Genomic DNA, 19,790 nt, shown 5'->3' on the forward strand with positions numbered 1-19,790 from the left:
TGACGAGAGTGATTGACGAGAGTGATTGAAGAGAGTGATTGAAGAGAGTGATTGATGAGAGTGATTGACGAGAGTGATTGAAGAGAGTGATTGAAGAGAGTGATTGATGAGAGTGATTGATGAGAGTGATTGACGAGAGTGATTGACGAGAGTGATTGACGAGAGTGATTGAAGAGAGTGATTGAAGAGAGTGATTGATGAGAGTGATTGACGAGAGTGATTGAAGAGAGTGATTGAAGAGAGTGATTGATGAGAGTGATTGATGAGAGTGATTGACGAGAGTGATTGACGAGAGTGATTGAAGAGAGTGATTGATGAGAGTGATTGACGAGAGTGATTGAAGAGAGTGATTGAAGAGAGTGATTGATGAGAGTGATTGATGAGAGTGATTGACGAGAGTGATTGACGAGAGTGATTGAAGAGAGTGATTGAAGAGAGTGATTGAAGAGAGTGATTGATGAGAGTGATTGATGAGAGTGATTGACGAGAGTGATTGACGAGAGTGATTGACGAGAGTGATTGAAGAGAGTGATTGAAGAGAGTGATTGACGAGAGTGATTGAAGAGAGTGATTGACGAGAGTGATTGACGAGAGTGATTGACGAGAGTGATTGACGAGAGTGATTGACGAGAGTGATTGATGAGAGTGATTGACGAGAGTGATTGATGAGAGTGATCGACGAGAGTGATCGACGAGAGTGATCGACGAGAGTGATTGATGAGAGTGATTGATGAGAGTGATTGACGAGAGTGATTGACGAGAGTGATTGAAGAGAGTGATTGATGAGAGTGATTGATGAGAGTGATTGATGAGAGTGATTGACGAGAGTGATTGACGAGAGTGATTGAAGAGAGTGATTGATGAGAGTGATTGAAGAGAGTGATTGATGAGAGTGATTGACGAGAGTGATTGATGAGAGTGATTGATGAGAGTGATTGACGAGAGTGATTGACGAGAGTGATCGATGAGAGTGATCGACGAGAGTGATTGACGAGAGTGATTGATGAGAGTGATTGATGAGAGTGATTGATGAGAGTGATCGACGAGAGTGATTGACGAGAGTGATTGATGAGAGTGATCGACAAGAGTGATTGACGAGAGTGATTGATGAGAGTGATTGATGAGAGTGATTGATGAGAGTGATCGACAAGAGTGATTGACGAGAGTGATTGATGAGAGTGATTGACGAGAGTGATTGACGAGAGTGATCGACGAGAGTGACTGACGAGAGTGACTGACGAGAGTGATTGACGAGAGTGACTGACGAGAGTGACTGACGAGAGTGATCGACGAGAGTGATCGACGAGAGTGATCGATGAGATTGATCGACGAGAGTGATCGACGAGAGTGATCGATGAGAGTGATCGACGAGAGTGACTGACGAGAGTGATTGACGAGAGTGATTGAAGAGAGTGATTGATGAGAGTGATTGACGAGAGTGATCGACCAGAGTGATTGATGAGAGTGATTGACCAGAGTGACTGACGAGAGTGACTGACGAGAGTGATCGACGAGAGTGATCGACGAGAGTGATCGACGAGAGTGATCGATGAGAGTGATCGACGAGAGTGATCGATGAGAGTGATCGACGAGAGTGACTGACGAGAGTGATTGACGAGAGTGATTGAAGAGAGTGATTGATGAGAGTGATTGACGAGAGTGATCGACCAGAGTGATTGACGAGAGTGATTGACCAGAGTGATTGACGAGAGTGATTGACGAGAGTGATTGACCAGAGTGATTGATGAGAGTGATTGACGAGAGTGATTGATGAGAGTGATCGACGAGAGTGATTGACGAGAGTGATTGATGAGAGTGATTGATGAGAGTGATTGACGAGAGTGATTGAAGAGAGTGATTGATGAGAGTGATTGATGAGAGTGATTGATGAGAGTGATTGACGAGAGTGATTGACGAGAGTGATTGAAGAGAGTGATTGATGAGAGTGATTGAAGAGAGTGATTGATGAGAGTGATTGACGAGAGTGATTGATGAGAGTGATTGATGAGAGTGATTGACGAGAGTGATTGACGAGAGTGATCGATGAGAGTGATCGACGAGAGTGATTGACGAGAGTGATTGATGAGAGTGATTGATGAGAGTGATTGATGAGAGTGATCGACGAGAGTGATTGACGAGAGTGATTGACGAGAGTGATCGATGAGAGTGATCGACGAGAGTGATTGACGAGAGTGATTGATGAGAGTGATTGATGAGAGTGATTGATGAGAGTGATCGACGAGAGTGATTGACGAGAGTGATTGATGAGAGTGATCGACAAGAGTGATTGACGAGAGTGATTGATGAGAGTGATTGATGAGAGTGATTGATGAGAGTGATCGACAAGAGTGATTGACGAGAGTGATTGATGAGAGTGATTGACGAGAGTGATTGACGAGAGTGATCGACGAGAGTGACTGACGAGAGTGACTGACGAGAGTGATTGACGAGAGTGACTGACGAGAGTGACTGACGAGAGTGATCGACGAGAGTGATCGACGAGAGTGATCGATGAGATTGATCGACGAGAGTGATCGACGAGAGTGATCGATGAGAGTGATCGACGAGAGTGACTGACGAGAGTGATTGACGAGAGTGATTGAAGAGAGTGATTGATGAGAGTGATTGACGAGAGTGATCGACCAGAGTGATTGATGAGAGTGATTGACCAGAGTGACTGACGAGAGTGACTGACGAGAGTGATCGACGAGAGTGATCGACGAGAGTGATCGACGAGAGTGATCGATGAGAGTGATCGACGAGAGTGACTGACGAGAGTGATTGACGAGAGTGATTGAAGAGAGTGATTGATGAGAGTGATTGACGAGAGTGATCGACCAGAGTGATTGACGAGAGTGATTGACCAGAGTGATTGACGAGAGTGATTGACGAGAGTGATTGACCAGAGTGATTGACGAGAGTGATTGACGAGAGTGATTGACCAGAGTGATTGACCAGAGTGATTGACGAGAGTGATTGACCAGAGTGATTGACGAGAGTGATTGAAGAGAGTGATTGATGAGAGTGATTCACGAGAGTTAATCACGAGAGTGATTGACGAGAGTGATCAACCAGAGTGATTGACGAGAGTGATTGACGAGAGTGATTGACGAGAGTGATTGACCAGAGTGATTGACGAGAGGGATTGACCAGAGTGATTGACGAGAGTGATTGACGAGAGTGATTGACGAGAGTGATTGAAGAGAGTGATTGAAGAGAGTGATTGACGAGAGTGATTGACGAGAGTGATTGACGAGAGTGTTGACGAGAGTGATTGACGAGAGTGATCGACCAGAGTGATCGACGAGAGTGATCGACCAGAGTGATTGACGAGAGTGATTGACGAGAGTGATTGACGAGAGTGACTGACGAGAGTGATTGACGAGAGTGTTGACGAGAGTGATTGACGAGAGTGATCGACCAGAGTGATCGACCAGAGTGATCGACGAGAGTGATCGACCAGAGTGATCGACGAGAGTGATCGACCAGAGTGATTGACCAGAGTGATTGATTGACAGCTCAGGGGACGACGACTTCAAAAGTACAAACCTCTTCGGCGACGGAGTCCTTGTAGTACCTCAGTCTGTCCGCGGAGAGAACGAACCAGTATTTCTTCCACTGGGATAAGAATCAAAGAGTCAATGAAGTACAAACTGTTGACGTGTGGAAGTGTTTCTACCTGCTCGCTGTCGTCCAACAGAACCATCCAACCTTTCTTGAAGTTCAGCAGATCAGGCTGCAGACGAGAAACTTTTGGTTTTCACTTTCAAACCTCAGACGTCTTTTAGTTCATTCTTACATATTTAATCTTTGAATTAATGAATTATATCTAAATAATGTCATTTCTTGTTGGGTTCTTAGAAGTGTCAAAAGTTCGTAGCGTTTTCCAGAGAAGGTTCGACATCCATCAAACCATACAATAAGTCAGTGTCGTTCACATCTCGGCCTCTAGAGGGAGCTGTGGTGCATTTAATGCTTCCACCCGTGAGCCTCGCGTTACTTTGACCTTAACTGACCTGAGGTCAAAACTTTGAAGCTGATAATGATTGACAATGTAGCACTTTTTCAACCGCCTATTATAATTTAAGTACTTTTCTTCTCACTTTTATGAGTATTTAATGTCCTTTGTAATTATGAATATTTTTAATTTAACTATTAACATGTTTTGTCCAAATAACTTTTCTCTTGAGAAGCTTTAAATACAATCACGTAAATTATAATTAATCAGCGTGTTTTACACTTATTTACAGCCTTTAAAGGTTTTAATTTATTTATTTTCAGAGTATATATTCAGTTTTTCCAATCATACTAATGAATATGAATCAAATATTAATATTATATTTTGTTGTTTGATTATTTTGTCGTTGGATTACAAACAAGAACTAAAAGTATATGAATCACTATCACAATAATATTATATTATATTATGTAATAATATATATCTTATTACAGTTAACGCTTCCTCCTTAATTGTTCTTTATTTTGAGCATTTATTATTCTCAATCATGATGAATACAATACAGTGATTAAATAAAATAAGGTAAATTCAAATTAAATACAAGTAAATGTGTGTGTTTTACAACCATTACAAGTTTTTAAAACCTTTTATTCAAGTCATTTTCTTTGTATATATTGAGTTTCCTCATCATCACAAGCCTTCCGTTCGCTGCTAAACAAATCAAATTGCTGTGTGTCGTCGGTACCGTCATGACCGCGTCCGACGTCCTGCGGTCCAGAGACCTGGCTCTTCTCTGGGGGGTCACGGGGGTCACGGGGGTCACGGGGAGCTGAGTGACGTCTCCACACGACTGCAGCTTCTGACCAGAGAACATTTAGAAAAACACGTCAAACACTCGGACGGTTTCTGAGTCTGGACGGACATCAGGACCGTGGATTATCCGGGCCCCCGTGGACCCCCTGCTCAGATCACAGCGGGCTCTCGCCACAGAGCTGCGGGAGTGGAAGTGAAACACACAACAATCTCATAATCTCTGCGAACATCAATAATCCACAGAGAGAGTTCGTCTTCAGCAGGAGCGCCGACAGAAACATTCATTCTTCCCTCTTATGTAAGAGCTTTTACCGGGAAAATGATCACTTTAATCTGACAGGACACTCTTTGTTTTAAACACACACACACACACACACACACACACACACACACTTACACACTAACACACACACACACACACACACACACACTAACTAACACACACACACACACACACACACACTAACACACACACACACACACACTAACACACACACACACACTAACTCACACTAACACACACACACACACTAACACACACACACACACACACACTCACACACACTTACACACTAACACACACACACTTACACACACACAGACACACTTACACACACACAGACACACTTACACACACAGACACACTTACACACACACACACACAAACACACTTACACACTAACACAGACACACACACTTAGACACACACACACTAACACACACACACACACTTACACACACAGTTACACACACACAGACACACTTACACACACACTAACACTTACACACAAACACACACAGACACACTTACACACTACCACACACACACACCCCCCCCACACACACAAACACACTTACACACTAACACACACACACACCCCCCACACACACACTCACACACACACTCACACACACACTTACACACACACAGACACACTAACACACACACACACACACTCACACACACACTTACACAAACACACACACACTTACACACTAACACACACAAACACCCCCCCCCCACACACACACACACACACACACACAAACACACTTACACACACACACACACACACCCCCCCCCCCACACACACACACACACTCACACACACTCACACACACACACAGAACAAGTCTTGGCTCTGCGGGGGGTTCTTGGCTGCAGGGTCCGAGCGAACTCGGGGTCCAGCTCTCGTGACCTCGTGACCTCCTGCAGCCACTAAAACAAACACATAAATCATCCGAGGGGATGAAAAGTGCTCGGATCAAAGATTAGCGGCGCCATCTGTTGGGACACAGAACCTGACGCTGGTCCGTGATTCTCTGCTCGTTATTAAAGCAGCACTAGGTAACATTTGTATTTTAAATATGTATTTCCTGCAATATTTAGTCAGAATTAAGCTCCGACATTAATTCTCGATGTACATCACTTTACATGGAGAATCTGTGACTGTAATCAGTTTTTCTTTTGTTTATTGTTGTTAAGGTGGTTCCTCGCGATATCGGGGTTCACCTCACGCAGTATTGTTGTTTCACAGATTATTTTTCATATTTACATATTATTATATTATAATTATTATTATTTTATACAATATATTGTATAAAACTTCAGTCAGAAATGACAACAATCCGCCTCCTCATCATATTTACCGCACCGGCCTTACTTAGGGTGCCAGCTAAACTCCCATGATGCCTTTCTACACACTGCTCTATTTAGTGACGGCTGACTGGTCGCTACAATACTAAGTAAGTAAGGAAGTCATTTATATTTATAGAGTCTTTTCCAGACCAGGGTCACAAAGCGCTTAAACAATCAAAACAATACTCAATAAAAATATATACTTTAAAGAGTCATCAAATCAAGGAAAAGCTATTATAATGTTTAAACATCTATGTTGCGTGTGTGTGGCGGGCTGGGCGGCAAAGCACCATCAGGTAATAACTAAGATGGTTGTCTATGAAGGAGGTAAAAAAAAGGTCTTCATTTAGTTTTTCTTTAAAAGGTTTACAGCGTTGACCGGGTCTTGAGACGGAGGCGCTGATCCTCATCATCACCACCAGTCAACTCTTAGTCAAATGATCAGGAAGTTCCCGCAGACGACTGTCATCTCTGAGCAGATGAGTACAAACGAGAGGACGGGAGGATGACGACGAGGACGGAAAGATGGAAAGAATGAGTCTCGTTCATGACGACACCACATCAGCCTCGCAGGCATCGGAACCGGTTTCGTCCCGGAACAAAAGAAGGAGTCGGTGGTGAATGAATAAGTGGCTCCTTCTCACCTGCCGACACATGGAGCTCCGCGGGCTTCTGTCCAAACACTCCTGACACCAGAGCTATAAACGCCGTGAGTCATGTTCCGACAGAGGAATGTCTCGGCAGGATCGGGTCGAGGAGCGACGCCGTCTTACGAACACACACCTGGTTTGTTAGAGTCCTGTCGCGACCGGTTCCACCTCAGACCAGATCCACCTCAGACCGGTTCCACCTCAGACCAGATCCACCTCAGACCAGATCCACCTCAGACCAGATCCACCTCACACCAGATCCACCTCAGACCAGATCCACCTCACACCAGATCCACCTCAGACCAGTTCCACCTCAGACCAGATCCACCTCACACCAGATCCACCTCAGACCAGATCCACCTCAGACCAGATCCACCTCAGACCAGATCCACCTCAGACCAGTTCCACCTCAGACCAGATCCACCTCAGACCAGATCCACCTCAGACCGGTTCCACCTCAGACCAGATCCACCTCAGACCAGATCCACCTCAGACCAGATCCACCTCAGACCAGATCCACCTCACACCAGATCCACCTCAGACCAGTTCCACCTCAGACCAGATCCACCTCACACCAGATCCACCTCAGACCAGATCCACCTCAGACCAGATCCACCTCAGACCAGATCCACCTCAGACCAGTTCCACCTCAGACCAGATCCACCTCAGACCAGATCCACCTCAGACCGGTTCCACCTCAGACCAGATCCACCTCAGACCAGATCCACCTCAGACCAGATCCACCTCAGACCGGTTCCACCTCAGACCGGTTCCACCTCAGACCAGATCCACCTCAGACCAGATCCACCTCAGACCGGTTCCACCTCAGACCGGTTCCACCTCAGACCGGCTCCACCTCAGACCAGATCCACCTCAGACCAGATCCACCTCAGACCAGATCCACCTCAGACCAGATCCACCTCAGACCAGATCCACCTCACACCAGATCCACCTCAGACCAGTTCCACCTCAGACCAGATCCACCTCACACCAGATCCACCTCAGACCAGATCCACCTCAGACCAGATCCACCTCAGACCAGATCCACCTCAGACCAGTTCCACCTCAGACCAGATCCACCTCAGACCAGATCCACCTCAGACCGGTTCCACCTCAGACCAGATCCACCTCAGACCAGATCCACCTCAGACCAGATCCACCTCAGACCGGTTCCACCTCAGACCGGTTCCACCTCAGACCAGATCCACCTCAGACCAGATCCACCTCAGACCGGTTCCACCTCAGACCGGTTCCACCTCAGACCGGCTCCACCTCAGACCAGATCCACCTCAGACCAGATCCACCTCAGACCAGATCCACCTCAGACCAGATCCACCTCAGACCAGATCCACCTCAGACCAGATCCACCTCAGACCAGTTCCACCTCAGACCAGATCCACCTCAGACCGGTTCCACCTCAGACCGGTTCCACCTCAGACCAGATCCACCTCAGACCAGATCCACCTCACACCAGATCCACCTCAGACCGGTTCCACCTAAGAACAGATCCACCTCAGACCGGTTCCACCTCAGACCGGTTCCACCTCAGACCAGATCCACCTCAGACCAGATCCACCTCACACCAGATCCACCTCAGACCAGATCCACCTCAGACCAGATCCACCTCAGACCAGATCCACCTCACACCAGATCCACCTCAGACCAGATCCACCTCAGACCAGATCCACCTCAGACCAGATCCACCTCATACCAGATCCACCTCAGACCAGATCCACCTCAGACCAGATCCACCTCAGACCAGATCCACCTCAGACCAGTTCCACCTCAGACCAGATCCACCTCAGACCAGATCCACCTCAGACCAGATCCACCTCAGACCGGTTCCACCTCAGACCAGATCCACCTCAGACCAGATCCACCTCAGACCAGATCCACCTCAGACCAGATCCACCTCAGACCAGATCCACCTCAGACCGGTTCCACCTCAGACCGGTTCCACCTCAGACCAGATCCACCTCAGACCAGATCCACCTCACACCAGATCCACCTCAGACCGGTTCCACCTAAGAACAGATCCACCTCAGACCGGTTCCACCTCAGACCGGTTCCACCTCAGACCAGATCCACCTCAGACCAGATCCACCTCAGACCAGATCCACCTCACACCAGATCCACCTCAGACCAGATCCACCTCAGACCAGATCCACCTCAGACCAGATCCACCTCACACCAGATCCACCTCAGACCAGATCCACCTCAGACCAGATCCACCTCAGACCAGATCCACCTCAGACCAGATCCACCTCAGACCGGTTCCACCTCAGACCGGTTCCACCTCAGACCGGTTCCACCTCAGACCGGCTCCACCTCAGACCAGATCCACCTCAGACCAGATCCACCTCAGACCAGATCCACCTCAGACCAGATCCACCTCAGACCAGATCCACCTCAGACCAGTTCCACCTCAGACCAGATCCACCTCAGACCGGTTCCACCTCAGACCGGTTCCACCTCAGACCAGATCCACCTCAGACCAGATCCACCTCACACCAGATCCACCTCAGACCGGTTCCACCTAAGAACAGATCCACCTCAGACCGGTTCCACCTCAGACCGGTTCCACCTCAGACCAGATCCACCTCAGACCAGATCCACCTCACACCAGATCCACCTCAGACCAGATCCACCTCAGACCAGATCCACCTCAGACCAGATCCACCTCACACCAGATCCACCTCACACCAGATCCACCTCACACCAGATCCACCTCAGACCAGATCCACCTCAGACCAGATCCACCTCATACCAGATCCACCTCAGACCAGATCCACCTCAGACCAGATCCACCTCAGACCAGATCCACCTCAGACCAGTTCCACCTCAGACCAGATCCACCTCAGACCAGATCCACCTCAGACCAGATCCACCTCAGACCGGTTCCACCTCAGACCAGATCCACCTCAGACCAGATCCACCTCAGACCAGATCCACCTCAGACCGGTTCCACCTCAGACCGGTTCCACCTCAGACCAGATCCACCTCAGACCAGATCCACCTCAGACCGGTTCCACCTCAGACCGGTTCCACCTCAGACCGGCTCCACCTCAGACCAGATCCACCTCAGACCAGATCCACCTCAGACCGGATCCACCTCAGACCGGTTCCACCTCAGACCAGATCCACCTCAGACCAGATCCACCTCAGACCAGATCCACCTCAGACCAGTTCCACCTCAGACCAGATCCACCTCAGACCGGTTCCACCTCAGACCAGATCCACCTCAGACCAGATCCACCTCACACCAGATCCACCTCAGACCGGTTCCACCTAAGAACAGATCCACCTCAGACCGGTTCCACCTCAGACCGGTTCCACCTCAGACCAGATCCACCTCAGACCAGATCCACCTCAGACCAGATCCACCTCACACCAGATCCACCTCAGACCAGATCCACCTCAGACCAGATCCACCTCACACCAGATCCACCTCAGACCAGATCCACCTCAGACCAGTTCCACCTCAGACCAGATCCACCTCAGACCAGATCCACCTCAGACCAGATCCACCTCAGACCAGATCCACCTCAGACCAGATCCACCTCAGACCAGATCCACCTCAGACCAGTTCCACCTCAGACCAGATCCACCTCAGACCAGATCCACCTCAGACCAGATCCACCTCAGACCGGTTCCACCTCAGACCAGATCCACCTCAGACCAGATCCACCTCAGACCAGATCCACCTCAGACCGGTTCCACCTCAGACCGGTTCCACCTCAGACCAGATCCACCTCAGACCAGATCCACCTCAGACCGGTTCCACCTCAGACCGGTTCCACCTCAGACCGGCTCCACCTCAGACCAGATCCACCTCAGACCAGATCCACCTCAGACCAGATCCACCTCAGACCGGTTCCACCTCAGACCAGATCCACCTCAGACCAGATCCACCTCAGACCAGATCCACCTCAGACCAGTTCCACCTCAGACCAGATCCACCTCAGACCGGTTCCACCTCAGACCGGTTCCACCTCAGACCAGATCCACCTCAGACCAGATCCACCTCACACCAGATCCACCTCAGACCAGATCCACCTCAGACCGGTTCCACCTCAGACCAGATCCACCTCAGACCAGATCCACCTCAGACCAGATCCACCTCAGACCGGTTCCACCTCAGACCGGTTCCACCTCAGACCAGATCCACCTCAGACCAGATCCACCTCAGACCGGTTCCACCTCAGACCGGTTCCACCTCAGACCGGCTCCACCTCAGACCAGATCCACCTCAGACCAGATCCACCTCATACCAGATCCACCTCAGACCAGATCCACCTCAGACCAGATCCACCTCAGACCAGATCCACCTCAGACCAGATCCACCTCAGACCGGTTCCACCTCAGACCGGTTCCACCTCAGACCGGATCCACCTCAGACCAGATCCACCTCAGACCGGTTCCACCTCAGACCGGTTCCACCTCAGACCAGATCCACCTCAGACCAGATCCACCTCACACCAGATCCACCTCAGACCGGTTCCACCTAAGAACAGATCCACCTCAGACCGGTTCCACCTCAGACCGGTTCCACCTCAGACCAGATCCACCTCAGACCAGATCCACCTCAGACCAGATCCACCTCACACCAGATCCACCTCAGACCAGATCCACCTCAGACCAGATCCACCTCAGACCAGATCCACCTCAGACCAGATCCACCTCACACCAGATCCACCTCAGACCAGATCCACCTCAGACCAGATCCACCTCAGACCAGATCCACCTCAGACCAGATCCACCTCAGACCAGATCCACCTCAGACCGGTTCCACCTCAGACCGGTTCCACCTCAGACCGGCTCCACCTCAGACCAGATCCACCTCAGACCAGATCCACCTCAGACCAGATCCACCTCAGACCAGATCCACCTCAGACCAGATCCACCTCAGACCAGATCCACCTCAGACCAGTTCCACCTCAGACCGGTTCCACCTCAGACCGGTTCCACCTCAGACCAGATCCACCTCAGACCAGATCCACCTCACACCAGATCCACCTCAGACCGGTTCCACCTAAGAACAGATCCACCTCAGACCGGTTCCACCTCAGACCGGTTCCACCTCAGACCAGATCCACCTCAGACCAGATCCACCTCACACCAGATCCACCTCAGACCAGATCCACCTCAGACCAGATCCACCTCACACCAGATCCACCTCAGACCAGATCCACCTCAGACCAGATCCACCTCAGACCAGATCCACCTCATACCAGATCCACCTCAGACCAGATCCACCTCAGACCAGATCCACCTCAGACCAGATCCACCTCAGACCAGATCCACCTCAGACCAGTTCCACCTCAGACCAGATCCACCTCAGACCAGATCCACCTCAGACCAGATCCACCTCAGACCGGTTCCACCTCAGACCAGATCCACCTCAGACCAGATCCACCTCAGACCAGATCCACCTCAGACCGGTTCCACCTCAGACCGGTTCCACCTCAGACCAGATCCACCTCAGACCAGATCCACCTCAGACCGGTTCCACCTCAGACCGGTTCCACCTCAGACCGGCTCCACCTCAGACCAGATCCACCTCAGACCAGATCCACCTCAGACCAGATCCACCTCAGACCGGTTCCACCTCAGACCAGATCCACCTCAGACCAGATCCACCTCAGACCAGATCCACCTCAGACCAGTTCCACCTCAGACCAGATCCACCTCAGACCGGTTCCACCTCAGACCGGTTCCACCTCAGACCAGATCCACCTCAGACCAGATCCACCTCACACCAGATCCACCTCAGACCGATTCCACCTAAGAACAGATCCACCTCAGACCGGTTCCACCTCAGACCGGTTCCACCTCAGACCAGATCCACCTCAGACCAGATCCACCTCAGACCAGATCCACCTCACACCAGATCCACCTCAGACCAGATCCACCTCAGACCAGATCCACCTCAGACCAGATCCACCTCACACCAGATCCACCTCAGACCAGATCCACCTCAGACCAGATCCACCTCAGACCAGATCCACCTCATACCAGATCCACCTCAGACCAGATCCACCTCAGACCAGATCCACCTCAGACCAGATCCACCTCAGACCAGATCCACCTCAGACCAGATCCACCTCAGACCAGATCCACCTCACACCAGATCCACCTCAGACCAGATCCACCTCAGACCAGATCCACCTCAGACCGGTTCCACCTCAGACCGGTTCCACCTCAGACCAGATCCACCTCAGACCAGATCCACCTCAGACCAGATCCACCTCACACCAGATCCACCTCACACCAGATCCACCTCACACCAGATCCATCACCCGGTTTACGTAACAGTCTGACAGTAGCTGAGGAAGTATTTCTCTATGGAAGTATATCATTCCTTCAGAATATTTCATTTAACTTCTGATTTTCTTTTATTGAAATGTTGTTTTTTTAATGTTAGAATTATATTTTAATAACTGAATTGAATCATTTCTTCATTGACAGGTTGAATTTATTTTTCATTTAATAATTCAATAAAAGGTTTAATTCATTTATATATATATATATATATATACAGTATATATATTTATAATTCACTTCAATTGTTTGTATTTTGAAACGTTTAATTAGTTAATTAATTTGATAATTTAATTCAATAATTTGTCTAATAAAAGGTTGAATTCAATCATTTAATTAAAAAATATATATATTTGTTTTTTAAATAAATTCCATTTATTTTTGCACAGAGTTTAATTGTTTCTTTATTGAAAGATTGAATTATTGTTTTTTTTTTTAAATAATTGGATCATTTAATTCTCTATTGAAAGGTGGAATTAAATCATTTAATTAACAAAAAAAAAAATCAATATTGATAGTTTCTATATTGAAAGGTTGAAGTCGTTTTTGAATAATTGAATTAAAAATAATCCAATATTTCAAAATGAAAACAATGTATTTCACACATAGAGTTTGATTCTCTTATTCCAATAATTCCCAAATAATATTTCCAAATTCAATATTTTTTTATTTGTAGACTTTTAAATTCAATATAAAAATGTCTCCTCTGTGATGAATCGATGGACCAGTGTTTCCACGTCGTCACATGATCGTCTGCGTGTCACATGATTGGCTGAAAGTTCGAGTAGCTCAGTGCTCCGTTGGATTTGTATTTAAAAGGCTACAAATAAAAGAATGTTGTTCTATTTCGTCCTTACTGACCGCCAGAGGCGGTGCTTCAAGCACTGAATGTATCCATCTCGCGCATGCGCTGTTCGAGGTTAATACCAACAAAGTCACCTGTGACCCCTGATGACCCCGGATAGGATATATCTTCCGGTGACATCAGAGGATCTGTTCCTTTTCATCTTCTCGCTGCGCAGGTTGCATGTCACGAGCTAGTTGAAGGACTAGTTCTTTTGTGCGTTGCTGGTAGTCTCGCGACTTCTGTCGGAGCTGCGAAACTTTCGCCCTCCAGAGACTGCAAAGAACTTTGACGCTGAGAAGTTGTAGCGGCTCGCCGAGGACACTTCAGCCTCGGATCGTCATCATTTGGTTAAGTACCAACTTTCCTTGTTACATTTATTTCGGTGCAGCTTGTTGTACTCTCCTTTGGTTGCATTAATTCTTTGTTGGTGACGGGAGTGTGTTCGCTCCCTCTCCCGACATTGTACTCTATATTTATATATCATTGAATATCAGTACAACCTGTTGTACTCTATTTTGGTTGTATTTTGATTTCTTTTGGTGACGGAAGTGTATTCGCTCCCTCTCCCGACATTTGTACCGCTGATATACAGCTACTGTTATTCAGTGCCGGTGCAACCTATTGCACTCACTTGGTTATTTTTTACATTTGTTGGTGACGGCAGTGTATTCGCTCCCTCTCCCGAGATTTGTACCACTGATATTCAGCTACCGTTTTTGAAGTACCCTTGCAACACTCGCTTTTGTTTAGATTTTTATATTTGTTGGTGACGACAGCGTATTCGATCCCTCTCCCAGCGTTTGTGCTACTTCTATCTCATATGTGTGACACTCGTTGGTGAAGGCTGTGTTTTCGCTCCCACTCCCAGCGTTTGTTGTTTTTCCTGTGTGGCCTTCTGCTCGTTACTAACATGCTTGGCGGCCACTCTTGCTCAGCCTGTGTGGCTTCTCTGCAGCCTGAAGATGGCCATGATATGTGTCCCTCATGCCTTGGTCTCGAGCATCTGAGGGAAGGTCTTTCAGAAGATCCCTGCATGAACTGCAGCTTCATGCCCCGGAGAGTAAGGGCTGCCAGACTTGCTGAGGTGGAACAACTGTTGGGCCCCGTTTCGTTGCCTGAGCAGCCCAGCGAATAAAACAATTTATTCCCCCGGAAGGGGAAGACAGGTTGGGAGTGCTGTGCCCTGTGCGGGGTCTGAGGACCTATGTAGCTGCAACCGCAAGTATAAGACGGTCGGACCAGCTCTTCCTTTGCTATGGTGGCCCTAGGAAAGGCTTTGCTCTTTCCAAACAGCGACTGTCTCACTGGATCGTGAATGTTATTACCCACGCATATAAAGGAAGAGGTCACCCCCTGCCATTCGGGGTGAGGTGCCTCTCTACCAGAGCGATGTCTACGTCATGGGCGGCCCTACGCGGGGTACCCCTGGAGGACATCTCTGAGGCAGCGTTATGGGCCTCACCAAGCACTTTTTTCAGGTTCTATCGGGTGAACGTCGCCACTCCTCATCCACTAGGTGTGGTCCTGTTGCCCGACTCTGCTGCTTCCTCTCAATGAGGTATGTACTGGGATTCCTCGTGACCTTGTTGTTATGTGTCATCCAGTGCCTGAAGCACTTGAAGGGCTAAATAGAACGAAAGTTACGTATGTAACTACGGTTCTATGAGTCCTGGATGACCGCCAGAGCGTTCTGTCACTCAGAATCCTTGTGACTTCGCGAGAAGATTCTGCAGGAACAGATCCTCTGATGTCACCGGAAGATATACCCTATCCGGGGTCATCAGGGGTCACAGGTGACATTGTTGGTATTAAATCGAACCACGCATGCGAGAGATGGATACATATAGTGCTTGAAGCACTGCCTCTGGCGGTCATCCAGGACTCATAGAACCGTAGTTACATACGTAACTTTCTATTTATAACATTTATTTTTGAATGATCAGAATAAGAATATGAAACTCTATTAATGAAACTATTTAATATGCTATTTTAGATAAAACTTCAACCCTTCATATAGTAATTGTTCAAATTAAAAAAACAAACTATTAAATGCTTTAAAAATAACAAAAAATGTCAAAGTTTCGACATATGAAATATTGACCTCAACCGTTCAACACTTTTATCTGACGTCCGATGACTTCTCTGTCGTTACCTCTCGAGTGGAGGCTCGTGTTTCACGGCGTCCGGTCCTGAAGACGCCCTCGTCTGCACTCGTCTCCTCGTCTGCACTCGTCTCCTCGTCTGCACTCGTCTCCTCGTCTGCACTCGTCTCCTCGTCTGCACTCGTCTCCTCGTCTGCACTCGTCTCCTCGTCTGCACTCGTCTTATCTTCTGCACTTTTCTCCTCGTCCACGCTGAGGAAACACAAACGGCTCATTAACAGGCAGCAGAGTCTGTTGTGTGTGTGCACATGTTTGTGTGTACACTAATGTGTGTGTAAATGTGTGTGTGTACATGTGTGTTTGCGTGTGTGCATCAGTGTGTCTGTACATGCTTGTGTGTGTGCACATGTGTGTGTGTACACTAATGTGTGTATGTGCATGTGTGTACATGCATGTGTGTACACTAATGTGTGATGAATAAACACGTGTCATCGACATAACTGAAGGGGAGCAGTTCAAAGGTCAAAGGGTTGACCTCTGATGAGGAAGGAGACGCACCAGTCTGACCATGAACCATGTTTATTAAAGATCAGTTACAAGAAGACGTTCTCATCATCGTCAGTAAGAATCTAAATCACACTCGAGTCACATGACGTCACTGTGTCTTCACTGCAGCACAAACAACGAACGAACCTTCTCAGAGACCTTCATCCAAACATTGAAGCTTCACGTGAGGATGAGACTCACAAGTTCTCAGAGACCTTCATCCAAACATTGAAGCTTCACGTGAGGATGAGACTCACAAGTTCTCAGAGACCTTCATCCAAACATTGAAGCTTCATGTGAAGATGTCACTCCTGGAGACTCACAATCTCACTGTCGTCTACTTCAGCTTCACAAACTCACACGAGGAAAAAAAAACATTGACTCCAGCATGAAGAGGTTGAGAGAACTTGGTCTGGACTCTGTGGAGGAGAGTCATGGTCTCAGAGACGCTGTAGAAGGACAGAAGACCAGCAGAGTGATCCAGGTACACCCCCACTGTGGAGGGTCCAACACTGGAGACTTCAGTTGTGATGTTGTGTGTAAATGAACAAACAGAGTCGTGACAATATAAACACCAAGATTTGTCATTATGTCCAAAATAACTTTCACCTCCTGATCTGCTGATGTTCTTGTATGAAACTGATACTGCAACAGATCCTGTTCTCTTCACCTCAAAGTAACAACGTCCAGTCAAAGACTCTTGACTCAAGACCTGATTAAAATCATTGAATCTGTCTGGATGATCAGGACGAGGCTGATCTTCACTCATGAATGTCACTTTCTTGTTTCCTTCAGACAACATCAACCTTGAGCCTGCAGTGTTTGGATCCAGAGTGATGTCCTGTGAGTGTGCGAGGAACTGCTCTCTCTCTGGATGGAACATCATCGAGATGTCGGTCCACATGTCTCTGAGAAGGTCCTGGAGTTGGTCTCTGTAGGTTGACATGTAGGCTGACACTTCTTCAAAGCGAGTTTGCTCAAGGGTCGTGGAGGTGGTCGTGTCCTCACTGACCTCTGAGAGTGAGGTTGTGTCTTCACTGACCTCTGAGAGTGAGGTTGTGTCTTCACTGACCTCTGAGAGTGAGGTCAGGTTCTGCAGGAAGACGGTGTGACTGTCGGTGAGTGACAGCTGCTGCAGCTCAGCATCTTTCTTCTTCAGCTCAGAGATCTTCTGCTCCAGCTGCTCCTTAAGTCCTCGGACTCGAGCGTCTTCAGTCTCCTGCAGAGATCTGATCTTCTGCTCCACATCAGACCTTCTTCTCTGGAACATCTGGATCATCTGGTCCAGGGTCTCCTGACTGGTCTTCACTGCTTTATCAGCGGAGACTCTGATGTTCTTCTCCTCCTGCTGGAACAGTTTCACTTCCTCCTCCGTCTTCTGGATCATCTGCTGGATCCTTCCTCGACTCCGATCCACGTCTTTCTTTCGCTCCGTCCTCTCTGCTGTGGTCGAGACGATGTCATGATCTTTGTGTTGGTCCACAGCACAGAGAGAACAGATGAGCTGCTGATCAGAACGACAGAACATCTTCTTCTCCTCCTCGTGTTGAGGGCAGAGGATCTCCTGGAGCTGCTTGGACGGCCGGACCAGCTTGTGTCTCCTGAAGGCCGGAGCTTCTAGATGAGGCTGGAGGTGAAGGTCACAGTAGGAGACCAGACACATCAGACAGGACTTGAGGGCTTTCATCTTCCTCCCAGTGCAGGCGTCACAGACCACATCTTCAGGTCCAGCATAGCAGAGGTCCTCAGCTGCTCCAGTCTTCTTCAGCTTCTCCACTAACTCCGCTAACACAGTGTTCTTCTGCAGGAGAGGCCTCGGTGTGAAGCTCCGTCTGCACAGAGGACACTTGTAGATGTCCTTGTCCTGCCAGTGACCTTCAACACAGGTCTTACAGTAGTTGTGTCCACAGGGAAGAGTGACTGGATCCTTCAGCAGATCCAGACAGACGGAACAAGAGAAAGATTCTCTCTTCAGATCAACTCTAGTCGTCTCCATGTCTGTGCGACTGAAACCCTCCCTTCACAGGTCAACACTTTTATACTCGCAGTCACCTGGTGACGTAACAATCTGGTCCGACCTGTGGACTCACATACTTTTATACTTCCTGGATAACGCCTGATGATTCTCGACACACCTTGTGTGTCTCACACTTACACGAACACCACTATACACACAAAAACATATTACAAAAACACACACACACGCAACTTCTTTAAGAAAACCATCATAAATCATCGTCATGGCAACCAGGGTAGCTACGGTAGCATCTGACATAGTCATAGTCATACGAAGAACGAGCATCGTCTCGTCTCTCTTCATCATCTTCATTCACTCAAACAATGAGAGTAAGAGGGGATGAAAGTGTGTGTATATGCGTGTTTGTGTACAGGCAGGTTTGTGTGTAAATGTGTGTGTGTACATTAATGTGTGTGTGTACATTTGTGTTTGCGTGTGTGCATCAGTGTGTCTGTACATGCTTGTGTGTGTGCACATGTTTGTGTGTACTATAATGTGTGTGTACATATATGTGTGTACACTAGGTGTGTGTGTACATATGTGTTTGCGTGTGTGCATCAGTGTGTCTGTACATGCTTGTGTGTGCACATGTGTGTGTGTACACTAATGTGTGTGTACGCTAATATGTGTGTATGTGCATGTGTGTACATGCATGTGTGTACACTAATGTGTGATGAATAAACACGTGTCATCGACACAACTAAAGGGGAGCAGTTCAAAGGTCAAAGGGTTGACCTCTGATGAGGAAGGAGACGCACCAGTCTGACCATGAACCATGTTTATTAAAGATCAGTTACAAGAAGACGTTCTCATCATCGTCAGTAAGAATCTAAATCACACTCGAGTCACATGACGTCACTGTGTCTTCACTGCAGCACAAACAACGAACGAACCTTC

The 19,790-nt window shown here is 48.1% G+C and overlaps 2 protein-coding genes across 5 annotated transcripts in view; both read right to left on the minus strand.

Moving 5' to 3' along the window:
* Positions 1-19,790, minus strand: part of LOC148064426 (uncharacterized) — an 80,374-nt gene that overhangs the window by 42,885 nt on the left and 17,699 nt on the right. Inside the window, exons 8-11 of one of the 4 annotated variants that reach the window (XM_087809572.1) lie at positions 16,381-16,510; positions 4,704-4,817; positions 3,680-3,736; positions 3,550-3,618 (exon numbers count right to left, since the gene is read on the minus strand). In XM_087809572.1, the coding sequence (XP_087665698.1) occupies positions 3,550-3,618; positions 3,680-3,736; positions 4,704-4,817; positions 16,381-16,510 (370 nt within the window). Of the gene's footprint in view, positions 1-3,549; positions 3,619-3,679; positions 3,737-4,703; positions 4,818-16,380; positions 16,583-19,790 lie in introns of all 4 variants that reach the window. The other 3 variants (XM_087809571.1, XM_087809570.1, XM_087809573.1) reach the window with 3 other exon arrangements.
* Positions 16,925-18,872, minus strand: LOC148064429 (tripartite motif-containing protein 16-like). Its single transcript, XM_087809576.1, has one exon. The coding sequence runs from the start codon at positions 18,870-18,872 to the stop codon at positions 17,214-17,216; it is 1,659 nt and encodes a 552-aa protein (XP_087665702.1). The 3' UTR covers positions 16,925-17,213.

The sequence above is a fragment of the Callionymus lyra genome, chromosome 15 (assembly GCF_982586985.1).
Source record: "Callionymus lyra chromosome 15, fCalLyr1.hap1.1, whole genome shotgun sequence".
NCBI lineage: Eukaryota > Metazoa > Chordata > Actinopteri > Syngnathiformes > Callionymidae > Callionymus > Callionymus lyra.